Here is a 25,081-nt window from a genome sequence, read left to right on the forward strand (position 1 = left end):
CTGTATTAGAGAGAGAGGATGCTGCTCCTCTGTTCTGATGAATGTCTGTATTAGAGAGAGAGGATGCTGCTCCACTGTTCTGATGAATGTCTGTATTAGAGAGAGAGGATGCTGCTCCACTGTTCTGATGAATGTCTGTATTAGAGAGAGAGGATGCTGCTCCACTGTTCTGATGAATGTCTGTATTAGAGAGAGAGGATGCTGCTCCTCTGTTCTGATGAATGTCTGTATTAGAGAGAGAGGATGCTGCTCCACTGTTCTGATGAATGTCTGTATTAGAGAGAGAGGATGCTGCTCCTCTGTTCTGATGAATGTCTGTATTAGAGAGAGAGGATGCTGCTCCTCTGTTCTGATGAATGTCTGTATTAGAGAGAGAGGATGCTGCTCCACTGTTCTGATGAATGTCTGTATTAGAGAGAGAGGATGCTGCTCCACTGTTCTGATGAATGTCTGTATTAGAGAGAGAGGATGCTGCTCCACTGATGAATGTCTGTATTAGAGAGAGAGGATGCTGCTCCACTGTTCTGATGAATGTCTGTATTAGAGAGAGAGGATGCTGCTCCACTGTTCTGATGAATGTCTGTATTAGAGAGAGAGGATGCTGCTCCACTGATGAATGTCTGTATTAGAGAGAGAGGATGCTGCTCCACTGTTCTGATGAATGTCTGTATTAGAGAGAGAGGATGCTGCTCCACTGTTCTGATGAATGTCTGTATTAGAGAGAGAGGATGCTGCTCCACTGTTCTGATGAATGTCTGTATTAGAGAGAGAGGATGCTGCTCCACTGTTCTGATGAATGTCTGTATTAGAGAGAGAGGCTGCTGCTCCACTGTTCTGATGAATGTCTGTATTAGAGAGAGAGGATGCTGCTCCACTGTTCTGATGAATGTCTGTATTAGAGAGAGGATGCTGCTCCACTGTTCTGATGAATGTCTGTATTAGAGAGAGAGGATGCTGCTCCACTGATGAATGTCTGTATTAGAGAGAGAGGATGCTGCTCCACTGTTCTGATGAATGTCTGTATTAGAGAGAGAGGATGCTGCTCCACTGTTCTGATGAATGTCTGTATTAGAGAGAGAGGATGCTGCTCCTCTGTTCTGATGAATGTCTGTATTAGAGAGAGAGGATGCTGCTCCACTGTTCTGATGAATGTCTGTATTAGAGAGAGAGGCTGCTGCTCCACTGATGAACGGTACCATTTTGCTCTAATCTCTAAAGAGTATTACAGTGCCTTGCAAAAGTATTCATCCCCCTTGCCGTTTTTCCTATTTTGTTGCATTACAACCTGTAATTTAAATTGGATTTTTATTTGGATTTCATGTAATGGACATACACAAAATAGTGAAATGAAAAAAAATAACTTGTTTCAAAAATTTCAAAAAAATAAATAACGGAAAAGTGGTGCGTGCATATGTATTCACCCCCTTTGCTATGAAGCTCCTAAATAAGATCTGGTGCAACCAATTACCTTCAGAAGTCACATAATTAGTGAAATAAAGTCCACTTGTGTGCAATCTAAGTGATGTTATCTAGTTATGCACGCTCAAGTTCTGTTTTTTTTTGTCTTCTTTCTTGTTTGTTTCACAAAAAAAATTATTTTGCATCTTCAAAGTGGTAGGCATGTTGTGTAAATCAAATGATACAAACCCCCCAACAAATCCATTTTAATTCCAGGTTGTAAGGCAACAAAATAGGAAAAATGCCAAGGGGGGGGGTGAATACTTTCGCAAGCCACTGTATGTGGTCGTCTACGTCACCAAGGAGACGAGGCCACAACACCCACAAAAAGAAGGTAAATGTAGTATCTACAATATTGCATTGGTCCGTGTGACAGATTAGAAATTAACTTCAAATCAAATTTTATTTGCCACATGCAACAGTTGGAAAAATTACTTGTGTCATGCACAAAGTAGATGTCCTAACCGACTTAACCAAAACTATAGTTTGTTAACAAGACATTTGTGGAGTGGTTGAAAAACGAGTTTTAATGACTCCAACCTGAGTGTATGTAAACTTCTGACTTCAACTGTATGTACATGTGGGTAGAGTTAAAGTGACTATGCATAAATAATTAACAGAGTAGCAGCAGCGTAAAAGAGGGGGGTGGGGTGGGGGGGGCAGTGCAAATAGTCCGGGTAGCCATGATTAGCTGTTCAGGAGTCTTATGGCTTGGGGGTAGAAGCTGTTAAGAAGCCTTTTGGACCTAGACTTGGTGCTCCGGTACCGCTTGCCGTGCGGTAGCAGAGAGAACAGTCTATGACTTGGGTGGCTGGAGTCTTTGACAATTCTCAGGGCCTTCCTCTGACTCCGCCTGGTATAGAGGTCAGGGATGGCAGGAAGCTTTGCCCCAGTGATGTACTGGGCCGTACGCACTACCCTCTGTAGTGCCTTGCGGTTGGAGGCCGAGCAGTTGCCATACCAGGCGGTGATGCTTTGGTTAAAAGCAGCAGTGCTTAGCGTTGTGGCAGAGGAATTAACTAAATTGAACTGTTATGAGTTGATACTAAATGGCATGAGTGTACAGAACATTAAGAACACCTTCCTAATATTGAGTTGCACCCCCTTTTTGCCCTCAGAACAGCCTCAATTCATCAGGGCATGGACAAGATGTTAAAAGCTTTACACAGGGATGTTGGCCCATGTTGCCTCCAATGCTTCCCATGTTAATAATGTTTTGTATAGTTGAACCAGTTAGCTAGCGGAGGGATGTTGCCGAGGACCTCATCACATGTATTCCCATGGAGGAATGGATTACCTACTACGCACAGTTTGTCCCAAATGGCACCTTATTCCCTATATAGTGCACTACTTTTGACCAGGACCCCTGCACTACTTTTGTCCCATAGGACCCTGGTCAAAAGTAGTGCACTATATAGGGAATAGGGTGCCATTTTGGGACGCATTCAGTGTTTTAAAGCAGGTGCTAGGGATCAAAGAATGATGTTGCTCAATAACTAAAATAAGTGAAGCCTCAGCACGACGGTCCCATGTGGTTTATACTAACAATCCTAACCCCAGGTTCTCGGTCAGGGTTGCAACATAAACCACATGGGGGAATAAAAAGGGATCACGGTGTTCTGTCTCTGGGGGTCGCGTCCCAAATGCCACTCTATTCCCTTCATAGTGCGCTACTTTAGACCAGAGCCATATGGGTCCCGGTCAAAAGCAGTGCACTATATAGGGAATAGGGTGCCATTTGGTAGTGACCCTAAATGGTATGTATGCAGCTGCTGTTATCACTGTGTCAGACACGAGGCCAGGCAAGGACACAGAAAAATGTGGCAGCAGCTGAAGCAGTCCTATCTAGAACAGGACGTGTCTCCAGATAACATAACTACTCTTCACGATAACCACCGTGCGTTACAAACAGAACACATTCATAAAATGTTTCTCTGTTCTTTCATAAGGTCAGAAAATAAGCAGTCCGACTCCCACACAACGGATCAGGGGAAAAAAAGGATTTCAGTTATTCAGCTCAGTGGTCTTGGAATTCTCTTCAGACCAGTTTGAAACTCCAGGAGGAGTTTAAAAGTTTGGTTGATCGTCATTCGGAATAGTATGTTTTCTGTAATTAAAATGTACAGTACCAGTTAAAAGTTTGGACACCTACTCATTCCAGGGTTTTTTCTTTATTTTTACTATTTTCTACATTGTAGAATAATAGTGAAGACATCAAAACTATGAAATAACACACATGGAATCATGTAGTAACCAAAAAAGTATATATATATATTTGAGATTTGAGATTCTTCAAATAGCCACCCTTTGCCTTGATGACAGCTTTGCACACTCTTGGCATTCTCTCAACCAGCTTCACCTGGAACGCTTTTCCAACAGTCTTGAAGGAGTTCCCACATATGCTGAGCACTTGTTGGCTGCTTTTCTCAATTGGGTTGAGGTCGGGGGATTGTGGAGGCCAGGTCATCTGATGCAGCACTCCATCACTTTCCTTCTTGGTTAGATAGCCATTACACAGACTGGAGGTGTGTTGGGTCATTGTCCTGTTGAAAAACAAATGATAGTCCCACTAAGCCCAAACCCTATGGGATGGCGTATCGCTGCAGAATGCTGTGGTAGCCATGCTGGTTAAGTGTTCCTTGAATTCTAAATAAATCACAGTGTCACCAGAAAAGCACCCCCACACCATCACACCTCCTCCTCCATGCTTCAGGGTGGGAACCACACATGCGGAGATCATCCGTTCACCTACTCGCGTCTCACAAAGACACAGCGGTTGGAACCAAAAATCTCAACTTTGGACTCATCTGACCAAAGGACAGATTTCCACCAGTCTAATGTTCATTGCTCGTGTTTCTTGGCCCAAGCAAGTCTCTTCTTATTATTGGTGTCCTTTAGTAGTGGTTTCTTTGCATGAATCAGGCCTTCATGGTCGAATTGCTGCAGTCTCCTCAAAACAGTTGATGTTGAGATGTCTCTGTTACTTGAAGTCTGTGAAGCATTTATTTGGGCTGCAATTTCTGAGGCTGGTAACTCTAATGAACTTATCCTCTGCAGCAGAGGTAACTCTGGGTCTTCCTTTCCTGTGGCGGTCCTCATGAGAGCCAGTTTCATCATAGCGCTTGATGGTTTTTGCGACTGCACTTGAAGAAACTTTCAAAGCTCTTCATGTCTTAAAGTAATGATGGACTGTCGTTTCTCTTTGCTTATTTGAGCTGTTCTTGCCATATTATGGACTTGGTCTTTTACCAAATAGGGCTATCTTCTGTATACCACCTTATACAGGGTGGATTAGGTAAAGCAATTCCACAAATTAACTTTTAACAAGGCACACCTGTTAATTGAAATGCATTCCAGGTGACTACCTCAGGAAGCTGGTTGAGAGAATGCCAAGAGAGTGCAAAGCGGTCATCAAGGCAAAGGGTGAATATCAAATATATTTTGATTTGTTTAAAACTTTTTTGGTTACTACATGATTCCATATGTGTTATTTCATAGTTTTGATGTCTTCACTTTAATATACAATGTAGAAAATAGTAAAAATTAAGAAAAACCCTGGAATGAGTAGGTGTGTCCAAACTTTTGACCGGTCCTGTATGCGTCTACGTCTATAAATGTCTTGATGCTGTGTCTAAATTGTTATGGTTGATATTTGTCCGAAAACATTGTTCCCCCTGTTGCCGTCTTGGTTGGACCAGGACTCTTGAAAAATTGATTTGATATTTTATCCCGGCTTGTTTCCCAATCCCAGATTAAAGGGCTTGTTTCCCAATCACAGATTAAAGGGCCCGTTTCCCAATCCCAGATTAAGGCTGCTGCTAGCGGGACTAGAAAGCTCCTTTAGTTAAAAAGAGACAGCGTTTAAATCCAGGAGGAAGGATTCATCTGATTGGCCTTCAGTGGCTCCAATGGTAAGAGCGTGGCACTAGCAACGCCAAGGTTGTGGGTTCAATTCCCGCAGGGATCACATACTATAAATGCTTTGGATAACAAAAATGTCTGCTAAGTAGCAGATATTATGATGTGAAGAGTTGGACTTTGTTGTCTGTTTGCCGGTCTGTTTAGCCCCCACTTCGCTAAATTCTCCTACGCAACCGTGTTGCGTTTTCCTGCCTGACCACTACTCCCATGCATCTGTTGTTTCCCTGCCTGACCACTACTCCCATGCATCTGTTGTTTTCCTGCCTGACCACTACTCCCATACATCTGTTGTTTCCCTGGCTGACCACTACTCCCATGCATGTCCAACATTATGTTGTGTTGGACATGCTGAGATCTGCATATTTGTCACCTTAGCATGTTTTGCACTACAGGATGTTATTTGCGTTAATTGAGCTGTAATAAAATTCAGCAGTTGAATGTTCTCAGGACAGCTACAAATACACTTTTTGAAGTTACCCCAGAGTTTAAAGCGTGGGTGCAAACGTCCTTGAGGGCCACACAACATTAGAGTTCAGAACCCAGGACACACACCTCCCGCCTATCCAATGGTAGCTATGGAAAACACTTGACAGAGGTGTGTTTGATTGTTTACCTTGATGTTGAGGCTGGAGACCACCTCGTCTCCGTCTGAGTCCTACACTTTGAAACACATTTCAGGAGTTAGCCAGGTAACTTTGGCCAACTCTGCGTTCAACTGGGGATAACCAGTACTATAAAAAAAAGGTGGCTCACCTTTTAGCCAGGTAAGTTTATAACGGCAACAAATCCTTCAGATCTAACCTGCTGTTTGGCAGGCTAACTCACGGATAACTCCACTTACCCTGAATTAAATGACGGAGCTGCGAGTTGAGGACCAGTGAAATCAGATTTCCTCCCTCTCGCAAAGATTGTCATCATCCCCTTCATTTGAGGAAGACAGCTGATTAAAGAGCGACTACACTTCCTGATTTGGCCTGTTTTTTTTTGGCTAGCTCATCAAAAAAATGCTGGCGGCCATGACTGAAGCCAAATTAGATTTGTCTTGGGGGTGTGATTCGATATAGCAGTTACTGATGTTTGTCCCCCATGAGACACCATAGTAATCACTTCCTCAAAATAGTCAGAATGAATCTAAGATAAATAAAAAAAATTACAGATTTATTGAGTTGACGTTCTTGCGGAGGAGCTTTTAGTCGTGTAATTTTACATCTAGCTAAAAAGAGGTTTGGTGCAGTATTTCTAAAGTAAAGAAATGTGTTGTCTAATGTAAACAGTGCTGCGCTGCGGTTCCCACTAGGATTCTGGGCCGCTGGGCCGCTGGGCCACTGGGCTTCTGGGCTTCTGGGCCGCTGGGCCATACGAGTGGATAGATACAAATCACCGCAGCTGGTTATCCCGCGGTAGAGAGCGCATTGTCGAAATCAAAACCCAACCTTGATTTAGTCGTTTCGACACACTTCGGTTCCAAACTCTGTTTTAGACGAGAATGACTGACCAGAATGATCCTTTTTACACTTTGAAGTCAATTTTGACACTGGAATAAAAATGTGTGACTCATAGATGCCACATAGGTCTTTAGGGGCAGTCGCTCTTTAGATATTTGATTAATCAAATGTTTTAGAACACCTATCACATTACACATTTGGTAATGACATGATGCCTTTGAAAGTTAATAAAACTTGTATGACTAACATTTTAAAATCGATAGGAGTGGAGGAAAAACGGTGCATTGTAAAGCACACCAAAGACTGCATTATCGATAAGTAATACAATAAAGATGGATCTTCTAAAAGACTATTTCACACCACCGCCTGATGAATTTGCAAATAACTATTTGGCACAAATGAAAAACGTGGCACTAACTCGCCCACGGATTGATGTTTCAGCATCGTCTCAACTAAGAGTTCTGTGTTCGACCGTGTCACGTGCGACATGCACGTGGACGAACAGTATCCACCGTCGTAGTACAGATGAAGCCTGAGCTGGAATGTGAAGCTAACTGCTAGCTGGTTAGCGTTAGAAAACTCTTGAATAGATCTAACTTGCTAAAGTTATGTTGATGGAGCTTGCTTCATATGATACCCCTGAGGTGTCTGTGTGTTACCTTGATGTTGAGGCTGGACACCACAACGTCTCCTGTTACCTTGATGTTGAAGCTGGACACCACAACGTCTCCTGTTACCTTGATGTTGAGGCCGGACACCACAACGTCTCCTGTTACCTTGATGTTGAGGCTGGACACCACAACGTCTCCTGTTACCTTGATGTTGAGGCCGGACACCACAACGTCTCTGTTACCTTGATGTTGAGGCCGGACACCACAACGTCTCTGTTACCTTGATGTTGAGGCCGGACACCACAACGTCTCTGTTACCTTGATGTTGAGGCTGGACACCACAACGTCTCTGTTACCTTGATGTTGAGGCCGGACACCAAACAAGGTCTCTGTTACCTTGATGTTGAGGCTGGACACCACAACGTCTCCTGTCGGTGTGATGATGGGAAGGTTCTCACAGCTGATGCCCTTCTCCACGTCTATCACCTGACCTGCGCACGCACAACGGGACAGTTCAGGACCCAGAATACGCACGCCAACATTATACAGCACCAGTATACCCATTTCTAGACATAACACTGTAATAAGCCGGTGTAATAACACTAATAAGCCGGTGTAATAATACTGTAATAAGCCGGTGTAATAATACTGTAATAAGCCGGTGTAATAACACTGTAATAAGCCGGTGTAATAACACTAATAAGCCGGTGTAATAACACTGTAATAAGCCGGTGTAATAACACTAATAAGCCGGTGTAATAACACTAATAAGCCGGTGTAATAATACTGTAATAAGCCGGTGTAATAATACTAATAAGCCGGTGTAATAATACTGTAATAAGCCGGTGTAATAATACTGTAATAAGCCGGTGTAATAACACTGTAATAAGCCGGTGTAATAACACTGTAATAAGCCGGTGTAATAACACTAATAAGCCGGTGTAATAACACTAATAAGCCGGTGTAATAACACTGTAATAAGCCGGTGTAATAACACTGTAATAAGCCGGTGTAATAACACTAATAAGCCGGTGTAATAACACTAATAAACCGGTGTAATAACACTAATAAGCTGGTGTAATAACACTGTAATAAGCTGGTGTAATAACATTTGAGGACACACCCAAAAGGGAAGAGTGGTGAACACAGCACACACCAACATAGGTTCAGTGGGTTTCAGTGCCAGTAAAAATGTTTGTGTAATAACAACGATGGTGTGTAATAACAACGATGGTGTGTAATGACAACGATGGTGTGTATTAACAACGATGGTGTGTAATAACAACGATGGTGTGTATTAACAACGATGGTGTGTAATAACAACGATGGTGTGTATTAACAACGATGGTGTGTATTAAAAACGATGGTGTGTATTAACAACGATGGTGTGTATTAACAACGATGGTGTGTATTAACAACGATGGTGTGTATTAACATTTGTCGGTACACCCTAATAGGAGAGTGTTGATTGGCTGAGAGGTCTAAGAGAATAGCCTAGTGAGTGGTTCAGTTCCCACTTGGAAAAAAATTAAGAGTACAGATTAATAATACGGGACAATATACAAACGTTTGAGAAAGATCATTTAAAAAATACAATTTTATTGAGACATTTATTTATTGGTTTCTTTTCATTTTGATCAATGTAAATGTAAATGAATTGAAGGTCATTTGTGGATGTAAAAATCAAAATGTACCGATTTTTAAGGTCGTCATATTTTTTTATGCCGGAAAAAAATATGGAGTTCCCGCTGAAAAAGTTTGAATACCACGTTTCCATCCACATGAGTAAAGTCAGTTAATACAATGACGACAGCTGTGATGGAAACCGGAAGTTTCGGTACAATTTTATAAATGCCGACCGATAATTTGTTCGTTCAACATAGTGGGATCTTTATGTGTTGGTCGATAAAGTTAATTATGCGACTAATGGTGGTGGAAAGTATTGATATACACTGAACAAAAATATAAAAACGCAACATGTTGGTCCCGTGTTTCATGAGCTGAAATAAAAAAGATACCAGAAATGTTCCATATGCACAAAAAGCTTATTTCTCTCAAATGTTGTGCACAAATGTGTTTACATCCCTGTCAGTGAACATTTCTCTTTTGCCAAGATAATCCATCCACCTGACAGGTGTGGCATATCAAGAAGCTGATTAAACAGCATGATCATTACACATGTGCACCTTGTGCTGGGGACAATAAAAGGTCACTCAAATTTTGCGGTTTTGTCACATAACACAATGCCACAGATGTCTCAAGTTGAGGCTGACTGCAGGAATGTCCACCAGAGAATTTAATTTATCTACCATTTTACAGAATTTGACAGTATGTGTGGGTGAGTGGTTTCCTGATGTCAATGTTGTGAACAGAGTGCCCCATGGTGGCGGTGGGGTTATGGTATGGGCAGGCATAAGCTACGGACAATGAACACAATTGCATTTTATCGATAGCAATTTGAATGCACAGAGACACCGTGACGAGATCCTGAGGCCCATTGATTGTCGTGCCATTCATCCGCCGCCATCACATCATGTTTCAGCATGATAATGCACGGCCCCATGTCGCAAGGATCTGGACACAATTCCTGGAAGCTGGAAATGTCCCAGTTCTTCCAAGGCCTGCATACTCAGACATGTCACCCATTGAGCATGTTTGGGATGCTCTGGATAGACGTGTAGGACAGCGTGTTCCAGTTCCCGCCAATATCCAGCAACTTTGCACAGCCATTGAAGAGGAGTGGGACAACATTCCACAGGGAACAATCAACAGCCTGATCAACTCTATGCGAAGGAGATGTGTCACGCTGCATGAGGCAAATGGTTGTCACACCAGATACTGACTGGTTTTCTGATCCACGCCCCTAGATGCATATCTGTATTCCCAGTCATGTGAAATCCATAGATTAGGGCCTAATGAATTCATTTAAATTGACTGACTTCCTTATTTGAAATGTAACTCAGCAAAATCGTTGAAATTGTTGCATGTTGCGTTTATATTTTTGTTCAGTATAATAACCATCATATCGAAGTAAACTTGGGAGTCACGCGACGATTTGGTGTCCTGTCCTTCCAGTACGACTCGGGAAACCATGCAGTTTATTAGGCTACAGATGAAATAAGTTACGATGAACTTCACAGGGTGGTGAAAGTGTACGGTGATGAGTTTGATGAGCCTTTCCAATTAAATATCGAGGTTCTTATTCTGGTGACATGATGATCGATGCTCGACTGCCGTTTCACAAATACATTGCTGGCTCTTATCCATAATAATCTCATCGTGTAGACTAGCCTGCTGTATCTGCGAGCTGTCGGCGAGAGAGCACGTGCCAAGACCAGAGAAGGCACATTTGCTATTTAACGGTTTGTGACAAAACAAAAAAATCGGTAGAGTTTAAAATGCGATGGAAACACATTGAACTTTACATTTTTATTCAGTACATGAACACTTAAGCACTACGTCATCACTCAGATTTTTTTAATCTGCAACAAGTCCTTTTGGTAGAAACACCACTGGTGGGAAAATGCACATATTTTCATGCAGATTTGAGAATATTTTCGCATGAAAATCTGTCGCCAATTGGATGGAAACCTAGCTAGCATGTTAGAAAAAATAAAAGAAACCAATAAATATATTTACTCAATAAAATTGTATATTTCTAATTATCCTTCTCAAAAACGTTTGTATATTGTCCCATAAAATAATCTGTAATCTGAATTTTATAAAAACATAAAGAAATCCAAGTACAAAAAGAAAAATAGAACTGCAGTTAGACGCCGACTGAATACCACTGGTCTAAAAAATATAGCCTAGTGATTGGTTGAATTCCTTGTCAGACAGTTTACCTCGTATCATGATTGGTCCCTCCACCCTGGTGCCGTGCTGCACCACCTGTGTTCCTCCCCCAGTCTCCCCCTCTCCTCCCTCCGCAGAGCGACGGAACACCCCCTCACGCACGTCCTCGAACACGGAGAACATCTCGTGCACACGGGCCGTGTACCCCGCCAGCTCAGTCACCTGGACCGGGTCAAAGGTTATACAGTAAATCAGGGCAGGTGGAAACGTTTATTAAAAAACGTTTATTATACAATTAGATCATGATAGAGCAAGACTCCCAAATGACACGCTTCTGACCACTGTAACTATTCCCCAGGTCGTTGCTGTAAATGAGAATGTGTTCTCAGTCGACTTACCTGCTAAAATGAGTGTTAAATAAATAAACCCCTAGGGCTCTGGTCTAAAGTAGTGCACTATATCCCCATAGGGCTCTGGTCTAAAGTAGTGCACTATATCCCCATAGGGCTCTGGTCTAAAGTAGTGCACTATAACCCATAGGGCTCTGGTCTAAAGTAGTGCACTATAACCCACAGGGCTCTGGTCTAAAGTAGTGCACTATAACCCATAGGGCTCTGGTCTAAAGTAGTGCACTATAACCCACAGGGCTCTGGTCTAAAGTAGTGCACTATAACCCATAGGGCTCTGGTCTAAAGTAGTGCACTATAACCCATAGGGCTCTGGTCTAAAGTAGTGCACTATAACCCATAGGGCTCTGGTCTAAAGTAGTGCACTATAACCCATAGGGCTCTGGTCTAAAGTAGTGCACTATAACCCACAGGGCTCTGGTCTAAAGTAGTGCACTATAACCCATAGGGCTCTGGTCTAAAGTAGTGCACTATAACCCATAGGGCTCTGGTCTAAAGTAGTGCACTATAACCCATAGGGCTCTGGTCTAAAGTAGTGCACTATAACCCCATAGGGCTCTGGTCTAAAGTAGTGCACTATAACCCATAGGGCTCTGGTCTAAAGTAGTGCACTATAACCCCTAGGGCTCTGGTCTAAAGTAGTGCACTATATCCCCATAGGGCTCTGGTCTATAGTAGTGCACTATAACCCATAGGGCTCTGGTCTAAAGTAGTGCACTATAACCCATAGGGCTCTGGTCTAAAGTAGTGCACTATATCCCCATAGGGCTCTGGTCTAAAGTAGTGCACTATAACCCATAGGGCTCTGGTCTAAAGTAGTGCACTATATCCCCATAGGGCTCTGGTCTAAAGTAGTGCACTATAACCCCTAGGGCTCTGGTCTAAAGTAGTGCACTATATCCCCCTAGGGCTCTGGTCTAAAGTAGTGCACTATAACCCCATAGGGCTCTGGTCTAAAGTAGTGCACTATAACCCCATAGGGCTCTGGTCTAAAGTAGTGCACTATATCCCCATAGGGCTCTGGTCTAAAGTAGTGTACTATATCCCCAGAGGGCTCTGGTCTAAAGTAGTGCACTATAACCCATAGGGCTCTGGTCTAAAGTAGTGCACTATAACCCATAGGGCTCTGGTCTAAAGTAGTGCACTATAACCCATAGGGCTCTGGTCTAAAGTAGTGCACTATAACCCCTAGGGCTCTGGTCTAAAGTAGTGCACTATAACCCCCTAGGGCTCTGGTCTAAAGTAGTGCACTATAACCCATAGGGCTCTGGTCTAAAGTAGTGCACTAGAAAGGGAATGGGGTCACATTTGGGACGCGATAAATAAATGAAAATATGAGAGCCTCACCTCCTTGTAGGGAATCATTAACCTCTTGACAGTGAGGGGTTAGGGAGTAGGGAGTAGGGAGTAGGGGTTAGGGGATAGGGGTTAGGGTCTAGGGTCTAGGGAGTAGGGGTTAGGGAGTAGGGGTTAGGGAGTAGGGGTTAGGGTCTAGGGGTTAGGGTCTAGGGTGTAGGGGTTAGGGGTTAGGGTCTAGGGGTTAGGGAGTAGGGGTTAGGGAGTAGGGAGTAGGGGTTAGGGAGTAGGGGTTAGGGAGTAGGGGTTAGGGGTCGTTTCTATAGCCTCACCTCCTTGTAAGAGCTCATGATTCTCTCGACAGCGTCGGCGGCTGAGTTGAGGAGGTTCCTAGCCGTGGAAAAGGCCTGAGCCCTCTCACTCACTAGGTCCTCCTCTTTCAAATTCATGGCCAACTGCTTCACGTCCTCGGAGTCTGAAGGCATACATAGGATACATAAGCACTTCATAGCCCATACATAAGCACTTCATAGCCCATACATAATAATAATAATAAGCCATTTAGCAGACGCTTTTATCCAAAGCGACTTGCAGTCATGCGCGCATACATTTTTACGTATGGGTGGTCCCGGGGATCGAACCCACGACCCTTGGCGTTACAAGCGCCGTGCTCTACCAGATGAGCTACAGAGGAGCACATAAGCACTTCATAGCCCATACATAAGCACTTCATAGCCCATACATAAGCACTTCATAGCCCATACATAAGCACTTCATAGCCCATACATAACACATTTATAAGCCTGCTCCTTCTCCGTCTGGGACATGGTCAACAGCTTCACACCCTCAGTCTGATGGTCCCCTGGTCCCCTGGTCCCCTGGTCCTCTGGTCCTCTGGTCCTCTGGTCCTCTGGTCCTCTGGTCCTCTGGTCCTCTGGTCCTCTGGTCCTCTGGTCCTCTGGTCCTCTGGTCCTCTGGTCCTCTGGTCCTCTGGTCCTCTGGTCCTCTGGTCCTCTGGTCCTCTGGTCCTCTGGTCCTCTGGTCCCCTGGTCCCCTGGTCCTCTGGTCCCCTGGTCCCCTGGTCCCCTGGTCCTCTGGTCCTCTGGTCCTCTGGTCCTCTGTAGCTCAGTGTGGTCCTCTGTAGCTCAGCTGGTAGAGCACGGCGCTTGTAACGCCAAGGGTAGTGGGTTCGATCCCCGGGACCACCCATACACAAAAAAATGTATGCACGCATGACTGTAAGTCGCTTTGGATAAAAGCGTCTGCTAAATGGCATATTATATTATTATATAAACACAGTGATGATCCCAGAGTCCAGAGAGGACATCAGAGCCTGTTGCAGATGTGGGGGGGTGCCCATAATTCCAACAGCTGTAGGTTTAATGCTGCAAATCTATCACTACTGTAAAACGGAGGGGACACATAGCTAGAGTATGTTCGATTTATTTTTATTCTTTTTACAAAGCTGGACATGAGACAAGCCTACCAGCAGCTACCTTTGGATGGTGACGCAGGGGAAGCCCTGACTATCGACACACACACACACACACACACACACACAGGGGGCTTTTCAGGGTAACAAGGCTCCAGTTTGGAGTGTCCACAGCGGTGGCCATTTTTCAACGCTACACGGACACCTTGCTAGCAGGCATCACAGGGCAGCGGTCCAGACGTATCTGGATGGATGACATACTGATTACAGGCTGGACCCTTGAAGAGCATAACTCTCAGCTGGAGGAAAGGGCTGAGGCGCTTTGTGGAAGCAGGGCTGCGACCCCAGAGCGAGAAGCGCATTTTCGCTGCACCCAGTGTTGAGTTCCTGGGGGTTCCATGTTGACGAGGATGGCGTGTGACCGGCCCAGGGTAAGGTAAAGGCCATTAACTCTTCCGAGTCGGCGAACGCTTCGGCGCGTTCAAATCGCGGGCCGGCTTTAGGACCGCGCAGCATCCAAACCAAGTGACGCAGAGGGCTGCCGTCGATTTCATGCAGAAATGGAGACCCGAAGCTACGTTTTGAGTGTTTGTTTCATGTAAATACACCAACTAAAACCAAAGTTATGATAATTTCAATTCCATGAAAAAAGTGCGTCAAAATATGCGCTCTTTTATGAGCGCTTTGCATTTATTATAATAACTTTGTCGTCTTTTGTGATAAAAAGGAACGGAAAAAAACGTGTGCTTGTGCTAACCCGGTTCTTCAGGATGCACACGAGTATATAAACATTCATTCCCATGACAACTAGCCATTGCGAAAGAACGAACGAGAGGAATTAGTTCAGTTCATGAGTAGTTTTGGAGAGTTTTTCACGAGTTAGTATTTCAATTGTTAGTATTTCAAGAGTTTTATTGTCAGCAGTATCGTTTTTGTGAAGCAATATGAGGCGCACACTTCACGTTGAACAAGCCGTCGACTTGTTATTCCAAATGAGCGATGAAGAAACTTTGGAAAGTTCGTCGTCAGACAATGAGAGTGGCCAGGATGACTTCGAGGACCCTGATTTTGTTGCTGAAAACGTGAGGTAAGAAGACAAACATTTTTCTAAAATGAATTTGTTTTATTGCTTTCGTTTATCTTACTATAGTATTCTATTCTACTTCACTGTAGTGCAAATGCCAATGAACATCTTGAACTTTGAATAATCTTGAATCCGTTTACCTGTTTTGTATAGTGACGACGACGACGACGAGCAGCCTGGGCCATCAACAGCCCCCACCCCCACAACAAGCCGACGGAGGCCATCACAGAGGGGGCGTGGAAGGAAGGATCAGGCCAAGACCAGGTCAAGATCTCCAGCCCAGTCAGCAGCACAGCCAGAACAGAGCTCTGAGCCATGGAAAACAGAGACTGATCCTGACACTGCCCCACAAGCCAGTAGGTTCATGCCCCGCAGACCACCAGGAGCCCAGGTGGATTTGCATTCAGGGCACACACCAAAGGACCTCTTCCTGCTCTACTTCGCCGCAGATACAATGAGGACAATCTGCAGAAACACCAACAAACAGCCAGCAAGAAATCAGCAGAAGGGGAGCAAATATCAGTGGACTGACGTTGATGTGGAGGAACTGCACAGATTTCTGGGTCTCCTCATCTACACCTCATTGGTGACTCTGCCTAGTATCCAGGACTACTGGAAACAAAGCCACATATTGTCTGTTTCATTGCCAGCGAAGGTCATGCCAAGAGACAGATTCCGGTCCATCTCATGGAACATCCACCTAAGTGATCCAGAGGAGGATGTCATAAATGACCAGCGCAAAGGTACACCCCAGCATGACAAACTGTTCAGGGTCAAACCTCTGATGGACGACATTCGCACTGCCTGCCAGGCTCATTACCATCCTAAGAAGGAACTGTCAGTCGACGAGAGGATGGTGGCTACAAAAGCCAAAACTGGCATGACCCAGTACATGAAGGACAAGCCTAACAAATGGGGGATCAAGCTCTTTGTGTTGGCAGAGTCTAACAATGGCTACACTCTAAACTTCAACGTGTATGTTGGGAAAGCACACACACCCAGCGTGCATGGACTTTCATATGATGCTGTTATGGACCTCATTCAGCCATCACATCTTGGTACAGGATACCATATTTATATGGACAATTTCTACACCAGCCCAAAACTGTTCCTGAGTTTGGGAAGTATGAAGTTTGGAGCCTGTGGGACCTACAGAAGCAACAGAAAAGGGTGTCCTAGTGGCAGAGAAAATGCCCTCACCAGCAAATCGAAGAGGGGGTCTGTGAGATGGATCAGAGAGGATCGCCTGGTCTTTGTGAAGTGGATGGATACGCGGGAGGTGTCGGTGTGCTCCACAATCCACCCAGCGTTTTCGGGCGAGACAATCAAGAGGAAGGTGAAGGAAGGACCTGGACGCTGGGTAGCAAAAGACATTCCCTGCCCTACCCCCATCATGGCCTACAATAAGTACATGGGAGGGGTTGACCTGTCAGACCAGCTTCTCCAGTATTACTCAACCCATCGCAGAACTGCTCGCTGGTACCGTACCCTCTTCCTGCATTTTTTGGACATGGGAACAACAAATGCATACATCCTGCACTGTGACATCAGTGCGACCCAACAGGTCACACCCATGACGCACAAGAACTTTGTGGCAGAACTTGTGGCCCAGCTGTGCGGAGTGACCCAGACAGGGGTTCCACTTCAAAAAAGCACCAGCCATGTTTCTGTGGCCATTGCCAATGTTGCAGAGGCCAAAGACAAAGCCACAGCAGGCCGCAGGGTTTGTCAACGCTGTAAACAAGTTGACAAGAAGAGGTTTGTCACACCATGGAAGTGCAAGGCCTGTGATGTGGCTCTCTGTGTCATTGTGGACAGGAACTGTTTTGAAGAGTGGCACAAATAGGGTAAAGGCCAGTGGCTATACCTACTTTTTTTGTAAATAGTTGTGTATTGCTTGTATATATCTCAAGAATACTTTTATATGTTCATATTTGCACTTTGTGGTTCAATTTGAAGCTTTTTTTTTCATTTTGGACAGAAACTGTTTTGAGGAGTGGCACAAAAAGGTTTAGGGTTAGAATAGAAGAAAAACGCCAGTGGTTATACCTACTTTTTATTGTAAATAGTTATTTATTGCTTGTATATATCACCAAAATACTTTTATATGTTCATATTTGCACCTTGTGGTTCAATTTGAAGCTTTTTAAATGCTTGGTTCACCATGTTTGAGGGTTTTACAATAAAAAAACCATCTTTTTTCTAAACGGACTTTGTGTTTTCTGTGTGTGTTTGGGTCCAGTGTGTTGAAATAGTATGTCAAAGTGAAAAACTTACTAACAGATCATATAGGTGAGGTTGTGCTGAAAAAAAAGATACCCAACATTGGTCTGGTAAACATTTCTTTATGTAGTATATCAGGGCAAAATTGAAGGTACCCAAAAACGGCCAAAAAAGCTCCAGACTCCGAAGAGTTAAGGAGGCAGAACAAGTCTGAGCGCCAGCGGTTTCGTTTGCTTCTCAACATGTACAACTGCTTCCTGCCTGATAAAGCTAGTGTTGGAGCCTTTTGCTGTCAAGACGTTCCATCAGAATTTGTCAGGTCCATAACCGACCACAAGCCCTTGCTGGGCCTGCTTCGTCATATGAAGCCCATGCCCCAGATTCTTTCCCTCGATGGTCAGATGGATCCAGATATTGGGAGCCCCATAGTGATGAGCGCCGCTATCGTCCAGGGAAGCAGCTGATGGCTAATGTGGATTCCCCGAGTCACCTGCCACTCGCTATCCCTTTGGCTGAACCTCCTCCTCCCTGGGAAGTGATGCTGTTGGAGGTTTTGGCTGATGCCCCTCCTCCCTGGGAAGTGATGCTGTTGGAGGTTTTGGCTGATGCCCCTCCTCCCTGGGAAGTGATGCTGTTGGAGGTTTTGGCTGAACCTCCTCCTCCCTGGGAAGTGATGCTGTTGGAGGTTTTGGCTGATGCCCCTCCTCCCTGGGAAGTGATGCTGTTGGAGGTTTTGGCTGATGCCCCTCCTCCCTGGGAAGTGATGCTGTTGGAGGTTTTGGCTGATGCCCCTCCTCCCTGGGAAGTGATGCTGTTGGAGGTTTTGGCTGATGCCCCTCCTCCCTGGGAAGTGATGCTGTTGGAGGTTTTGGCTGATGCCCCTCCTCCCTGGGAAGTGATGCTGTTGGAGGTTTTGGCTGATGCCCCTCCTCCCTGGGAAGTGATGCTGTTGGAGGTTTTGGCTGATGCCCCTCCTCCCTGGGAAGTGATGCTGTTGGAGGTTTTGGCTGATGCCCCTCCTCCCTGGGAAGTGATGCTGTTGGAGGTTTTGGCTGATGCCCCTCTTCCCTGGGAAGTGATGCTGTTGGAGGTTTTGGCTGATGCCCCTCCTCCCTGGGAAGTGATGCTGTTGGAGGTTTTGGCTGATGCCCCTCTCCATGGGAAGTGATGCTGTTGGAGGTTTTGGCTGATGCCCCTCCTCCCTGGGAAGTGATGCTGTTGGAGGTTTTGGCTGATGCTCCTCCTCCCTGGGAAGTGATGCTGTTGGAGGTTTTGGCTGATGCCCCTCTCCATGCTTCTAGGAGAGCAGCACTGACCTGGAAGGATCCTGTCCTGTCCCGGGTGCGTCGCTGGGTGCTACATGGATGGGTCTACGAGGTCCCTGCTCCACCCAAGGCCGCTTTGCACCCATCGGCTTGGACGGCAAAGAAATGGTCTCGTCTTCATAGACTTTGCTGGTCCGTTCGAAGGAAAGACTTCTCATGGTAGTGGAATCCCACTCAGCATCTGGAAGTAGCCACGTTAGCTCGACGAGTCCCACTCAGCATCTGGAAGTAGCCACGTTAGCTCGACGAGTCCCACTCAGCATCTGGAAGTAGCCACGTTAGCGCGACGATTCCCCAATCAGGGCACGTTAAGGAGCGCGCACAGACACTCCCATATATAGCTTGTGCGTCTCATAGGTGTGTGAGTTCAGTCAACAGTCAACATGGAGCAAATAGCCTAAACCTACCTTTCTGACCCACCTCACGCCCTCAGCCTCTACCCACCTCACGCCCTCAGCCTCTACCCACCTCACGCCCTCAGCCTCTACCCGCCTCACGCCCCCAGCCTCTACCCGCCCCCAACCTCTACCCACCTCCTCACGCCCCCAGCCTCTACCCGCCTCACGCCCCCCAGCCTCTACCCGCCTCACGCCCCCAGCCTCTACCCGCCTCACGCCCCCAGCCTCTACCCGCCTCACGCCCCCAGCCTCTACCCGCCCCCAGCCTCTACCCGCCCCACGCCCCCAGCCTCTACCCCCCTCACGCCCCCCAGCCTCTACCCCCCTCACGCCCCCCAGCCTCTACCCCCCTCACGCCCTCAGCCTCTACCCACCTCACGCCCCCAGCCTCTACCCCCCTCACGCCCCCAGCCTCTACCCACCTCACGCCCCCAGCCTCTACCCACCTCACGCCCCCAGCCACCACCTCACGCCCCCAGCCACCACCTCACGCCCCCAGCCACCTCCTCACGCCCCCAGCCTCTACCCGCCTCACGCCCCCAGCCTCTACCCACCTCACGCCCCCCAGCCTCTACCCACCTCACGCCCCCAGCCTCTACCCACCTCACGCCCCCAGCCTCTACCCACCTCACGCCCCCAGCCACCTCCTCACGCCCCCAGCCTCTACCCACCTCACGCCCCCAGCCACCTCCTCACGCCCCCAGCCTCTACCCCCCTCCTCACGCCCCCAGCCTCTACCCGCCTCACGCCTCCAGCCTCTACCCGCCTCACGCCCCCAGCCTCTACCCGCCCCCAGCCTCTACCCACCTCACGCCCCCAGCCTCTACACATCAGACAGGAAGTACATACTGAGGATCCCACTTATGACACCAGTGTAATGAAATGAAGGAGAAGCCTGAGGTGACTAGTAGTCTGCGAAGCCTGAACGTAGGAGTGGAGGCTGGCAGGCCGAGAAACCGGAGGACCAGTTGATTGTGACGGCAAGGTATCAAACAAATTGGAAACCATGCGTTTTATACAGTTCCCTTAATTCCATTCAAGCCATTACAATGAGCCCATCCTCCCAAGTCCTCCACTGGACCACAGACTAAGGTGTTCCTCCCTTAGGCCACGGGAAGGCAACTAGATCCAGCCGCCGGACGATTTTTGTAGGAGTGGATGGTCAGGGAGTCAGAACATAGGACCACTCAAATACAAGGTTATAAAACCACTAGTGGAACAGCCTCATTACCATATTTGGAGAACCCTGTGGCGGGTCTTGCCGTATTTGGAGAACCCTGTGGCGGGTCTTGCCGTATTTGGAGAACCCTGTGGCGGGTCTTGCCGTATTTGGAGAACCCTGTGGCGGGTCTTGCCGTATTTGGAGAACCCTGTGGCGGGTCTTGCCGTATTTGGAGAACCCTGTGGCGGGTCTTGCCGTATTTGGAGAACCCTGTGGCGGGTCTTACCGTATTTGGAGAACCCTGTGGCGGGTCTTACCGTATTTGGAGAACCCTGTGGCGGGTCTTACCGTATTTGGAGAACCCTGTGGCGGGTCTTACCGTATTTGGAGAACCCTGTGGCGGGTCTTACCGTATTTGGAGAACCCTGTGGCGGGTCTTACCGTATTTGGAGAACCCTGTGGCGGGTCTTACCATATTTGGAGAACCCTGTGGCGGGTCTTACCGTATTTGGAGAACCCTGTGGCGGGTCTTACCGTATTTGGAGAACCCTGTGGCGGGTCTTACCGTATTTGGAGAACCCTGTGGCGGGTCTTACCGTATTTGGAGAACCCTGTGGCGGGTCTTACCATATTTGGAGAACCCTGTGGCGGGTCTTACCATATTTGGAGAACCCTGTGGCGGGTCTTACCATATTTGGAGAACCCTGTGGCGGGTCTTACCATATTTGGAGAACCCTGTGGCGGGTCTTACCATATTTGGAGAACCCTGTGGCGGGTCTTACCATATTTGGAGAACCCTGTGGCGGGTCTTACCATATTTGGAGAACCCTGTGGCGGGTCTTACCATATTTGGAGAACCCTGTGGCGGGTCTTACCATATTTGGAGAACCCTGTGGCGGGTCTTACCATATTTGGAGAACCCTGTGGCGGGTCTTACCATATTTGGAGAACCCTGTGGCGGGTCTTACCATATTTGGAGAACCCTGTGGCGGGTCTTACCATATTTGGAGAACCCTGTGGCGGGTCTTACCATATTTGGAGAACCCTGTAGCGGGTCTTACCATATTTGGAGAACCCTGTGGCGGGTCTTACCATATTTGGAGAACCCTGTGGCGGGTCTTACCATATTTGGAGAACCCTGTGGCGGGTCTTACCATATTTGGAGAACCCTGTGGCGGGTCTTACCATATTTGGAGAACCCTGTGGCGGGTCTTACCATATTTGGAGAACCCTGTGGCGGGTCTTACCGTATTTGGAGAACCCCGTGGCGGTGATGATAGGTACAGCCACCATGACGAGTCCCGAGGCGCTCCACAGGTATTTCATCAGGAACTGCTCTAGCATCACGTACCATAGACGCTTAAACAGGATCAGGTTGATCTGGGACGACAGGGAGCGGTAGGAGCGCTGCAGCTGGGACATTTCCACCTAGTGGCAGGAGGACAACATCACATCAACATATATAATATTATATAAATAATAAGGCCTAGATAATAACATATTGTAATTTAGCAGACACTTCCATCCAAAGCCACGTACAGCTCAGTGAGTGCATACTCTTTTTTAGTATGGGTATCGGATCCCTGAGGGAATTGAACCCACAACCTTGGCTTTGCAAGCGCCACTCTCTCACCAACAGGTAGCTAGCGGTAAGAGCATTGCGCAACAAACCAAAAGGTCGCTGGTTCGAATCCCCGAGCCGACAAGGTTAACAAATCTGTGGATGTGCCCTTGAGCAAGGCACTTACCCCTAATTGCTCCTGTAAGTCGCTCTGGATAAGTCAAATTACTACAATGTAATGTAATGTGTCACACAGGACCAATTAATGGGGTCGATGCATGGCGTGGGTAAGAGTCAGGATTGCAAACCAACATAGCTCTGCACTAAAGAGTGTTGAAACACAGGGGTTTAAAAACAGCAGCATTTCACTGGTTTGATCCCCAGGTTCAGGTCGCAGGCTGACACCACAAACCCTTAGCGTGCGTCCCAAATGGCTCCTATTTAGTGCACTACTTTTGAGGGCCCATAGGGCTCTGGTCTAAAGTAGTGCACTATGTAGGGAATAGGGTGTCATTTGGGACGAAGGCTTAGTCTCTGGACACAGACAGGCAAGCACACAGCACACACAGGAGATTAGGTTCACTCTAGTAGTTTTCCATGAACTTTGTTTCTACTGGGTCACATGACAAGAGTGTCTGCTAGCTGACTTCTGGTCTGACCACCTGACTGTGGCTGCTAGCTGACTTCTGGTCTGACCGCCTGACTGTGGCTGCTAGCTGACTTCTGGTCTGACCACCTGACTGTGGCTGCTAGCTGACTTCTGGTCTGACCACCTGACTGTGGCTGCTAGCTGACTTCTGGTCTGACCGCCTGACTGTGGCTGCTAGCTGACTTCTGGTCTGACCGCCTGACTGTGGCTGCTGGTTGACTTCTGGTCTGACCGCCTGACTGACCTCGGGTTTGACCACCTGACTTCTGGTCTGACCACCTGACTGCCTGCGGCTGACTTCTGGTCTGACCACCTGACTGCGGCTGTAACGAGAGTTCTCTTCCCCACACAGGCGAGAACATTACAAAGTCATATCATGAAACAGTGTTTTTACTCAATGCAATGTCTGGAATGCCTGACAGACAAAGAGTCCTTTCATTATTTCTTCAAGCGGTACACTATGCCTGCAGAATCCCAGAGCCACTATGAGAGGCAGAGACATCAGTCTTATCATTTCTTTGAACCGCCATAATATCTCTGAACTTTGAGCAGGGTCATTCTGACAGTGAGACCGGTCAACGGTCATGTTTACCTTGTGTCCTCCGTAGAAGGCGATCTCCTCAGAGTTGGCGATAATGCGTGAGTGCATGTACCTCAGGTCTCCTTTCCTCCTGGCTTCTTCCGCCACCAGCTTACCGAACCGTGGCGAGAACATCCTCAGAACCTTAGTGATAATAAAATACATTTTCTTTGCAACACACTTTTCAAAAACCCAACCAAAGTGCTCCAAACAGACAACATAATAACACAAGGTTGGTATTCACAGTACTACTGAACTGCTATGTTTTTTTGTTTTTTATCAACAAATGATGAAAAATCCCAATAAACCAAATTATTAATTTTGTTTTTTTTAAAGGTATCAAGGCTGAATAAAGTCAAATAAATAAACCTTGGCGGTGATTGCCACAACCACGCCGGCGATGACGGAGGGCCAGGTGGTGTTGGCTCCTTTAGACTCTGCGGTCCTGAGGAGGGTATAACAGGTGACCACCACATCCAGACAAGGCTTGGTCAGGTTGGAGTACAGGTGGGCCACAGAGCCAGCAAACATCACGATGTCCTCCGTCAGAGACTGGGGGAGAAAAACAAACAGCTTGGTGTCAGGTTGGAGTACAGGTGGGCCACAGAGCCAGCAAACATCACCATGTCCTCCGTCAGAGACTGGGGGAGAAAAACACTCAGGTTGGAGTACAGGTGGGCCACAGAGCCAGCAAACATCACCAAGTCCTCCGTCAGACACTGGGAGAGAAGAATATGACATTGTTCATTATCTTGCAGAGAACAGAACATTTTGTATTTTTGTTTAGAACTCAACCCCTTGAGATAGAGGGACGGACCGAGACGCGCAGAAACACGCAGGGCCGGCTACAGCCACATGCGGTCGCTTAGGAACTCAGTCGGGGTGTCGACTTACTGTTGAATAGTAGAATACACAAGGTGCAAGTTCGATATCTGGTTGTGCTTCAGCAATTCTTTTTCTGTTATGTCAGTCACTCCATTAGCCATGTCAGCTACCAATTCTCAGATAGTCTAGCCAGCTATCTAACACCATATAATCTTTAAAACTATGCTGTGATGTTTAACATACAATTTTAAATCTAATCTAAACTTGTAGTAATCACGGCCGAATACCGACTGGACACGTGCCCAGAGCTTTCGTTTTGCCGGTAATAGCAGTTTTTATTTTATTTAGAAAAGCAGATAAATAAAAAAATTGGTGCCGGCCAATTGTCCAGGAGAAGAAGAAAATGTCCCATTGCCTTTTATCCTCTTCATTGAGTTAAATACCAGTGGATGGAAATACATCAAAAACTGGTCATGCTTATCAGTCTATAGGTTAATTTACATAATTTAGTGGAATTCAAATTGGCGCTTGTGTACAGTATATTCCTTATGCATTTTATTTATCACAGGCCTGCAGCATACAGATTCAGAGCGTTTGAGTGGATAATCTGTCAGAGAGCACAAGAGCTGCTGTTGCATCATCTTGTGGTGCTTTCAAGACAACTGGGAACTCTGAAGAAATACAAGTGATCTTCAGTTCAGAAAGACGGAGCTCTTTTCCCAGTTGGAGCTCCTTTTTTTCCCCCAGCAGGTCCCAGTTGTCTTGAATTCTGAAAAATACCGGGTCAAATCATGACGTCAGTGATCTTCAGGTCACAAAGTCTAAGCCTGAGTTGGAATTCCGAGTTGGATGACCGTTTAAAAACAAAACAAATCCCAGTCAGAGGTTTTTTCCACCCAGGATGTCTTG

General features: G+C 46.5%; 1 protein-coding gene across 3 annotated transcripts in view; it reads right to left on the bottom strand.

Annotated features, from left to right (window-relative positions):
- The window catches only part of abcd1 (ATP-binding cassette, sub-family D (ALD), member 1), a 47,410-nt gene that overhangs the window by 19,038 nt on the left and 3,291 nt on the right, over window positions 1–25,081 (bottom strand). The window contains exons 3-9 of one of the 3 annotated variants that reach the window (XM_084189554.1): window positions 23,717–23,899; window positions 23,360–23,491; window positions 21,805–21,985; window positions 13,266–13,408; window positions 11,281–11,452; window positions 7,832–7,926; window positions 7,484–7,639 (exon numbers count right to left, since the gene is read on the bottom strand). In XM_084189554.1, coding sequence (XP_084045680.1) covers window positions 7,484–7,639; window positions 7,832–7,926; window positions 11,281–11,452; window positions 13,266–13,408; window positions 21,805–21,985; window positions 23,360–23,491; window positions 23,717–23,899 — 1,062 coding nt within the window. Of the gene's footprint in view, window positions 1–7,483; window positions 7,640–7,831; window positions 7,927–11,280; window positions 11,453–13,265; window positions 13,409–21,804; window positions 21,986–23,359; window positions 23,492–23,716; window positions 23,900–23,952; window positions 23,989–25,081 lie in introns of all 3 variants that reach the window. The other 2 variants (XM_084189556.1, XM_084189555.1) reach the window with 2 other exon arrangements.

Source organism: Coregonus lavaretus, assembly GCF_964263955.1.
Source record: "Coregonus lavaretus genome assembly, contig: HAP1_SCAFFOLD_1035, whole genome shotgun sequence".
NCBI lineage: Eukaryota > Metazoa > Chordata > Actinopteri > Salmoniformes > Salmonidae > Coregonus > Coregonus lavaretus.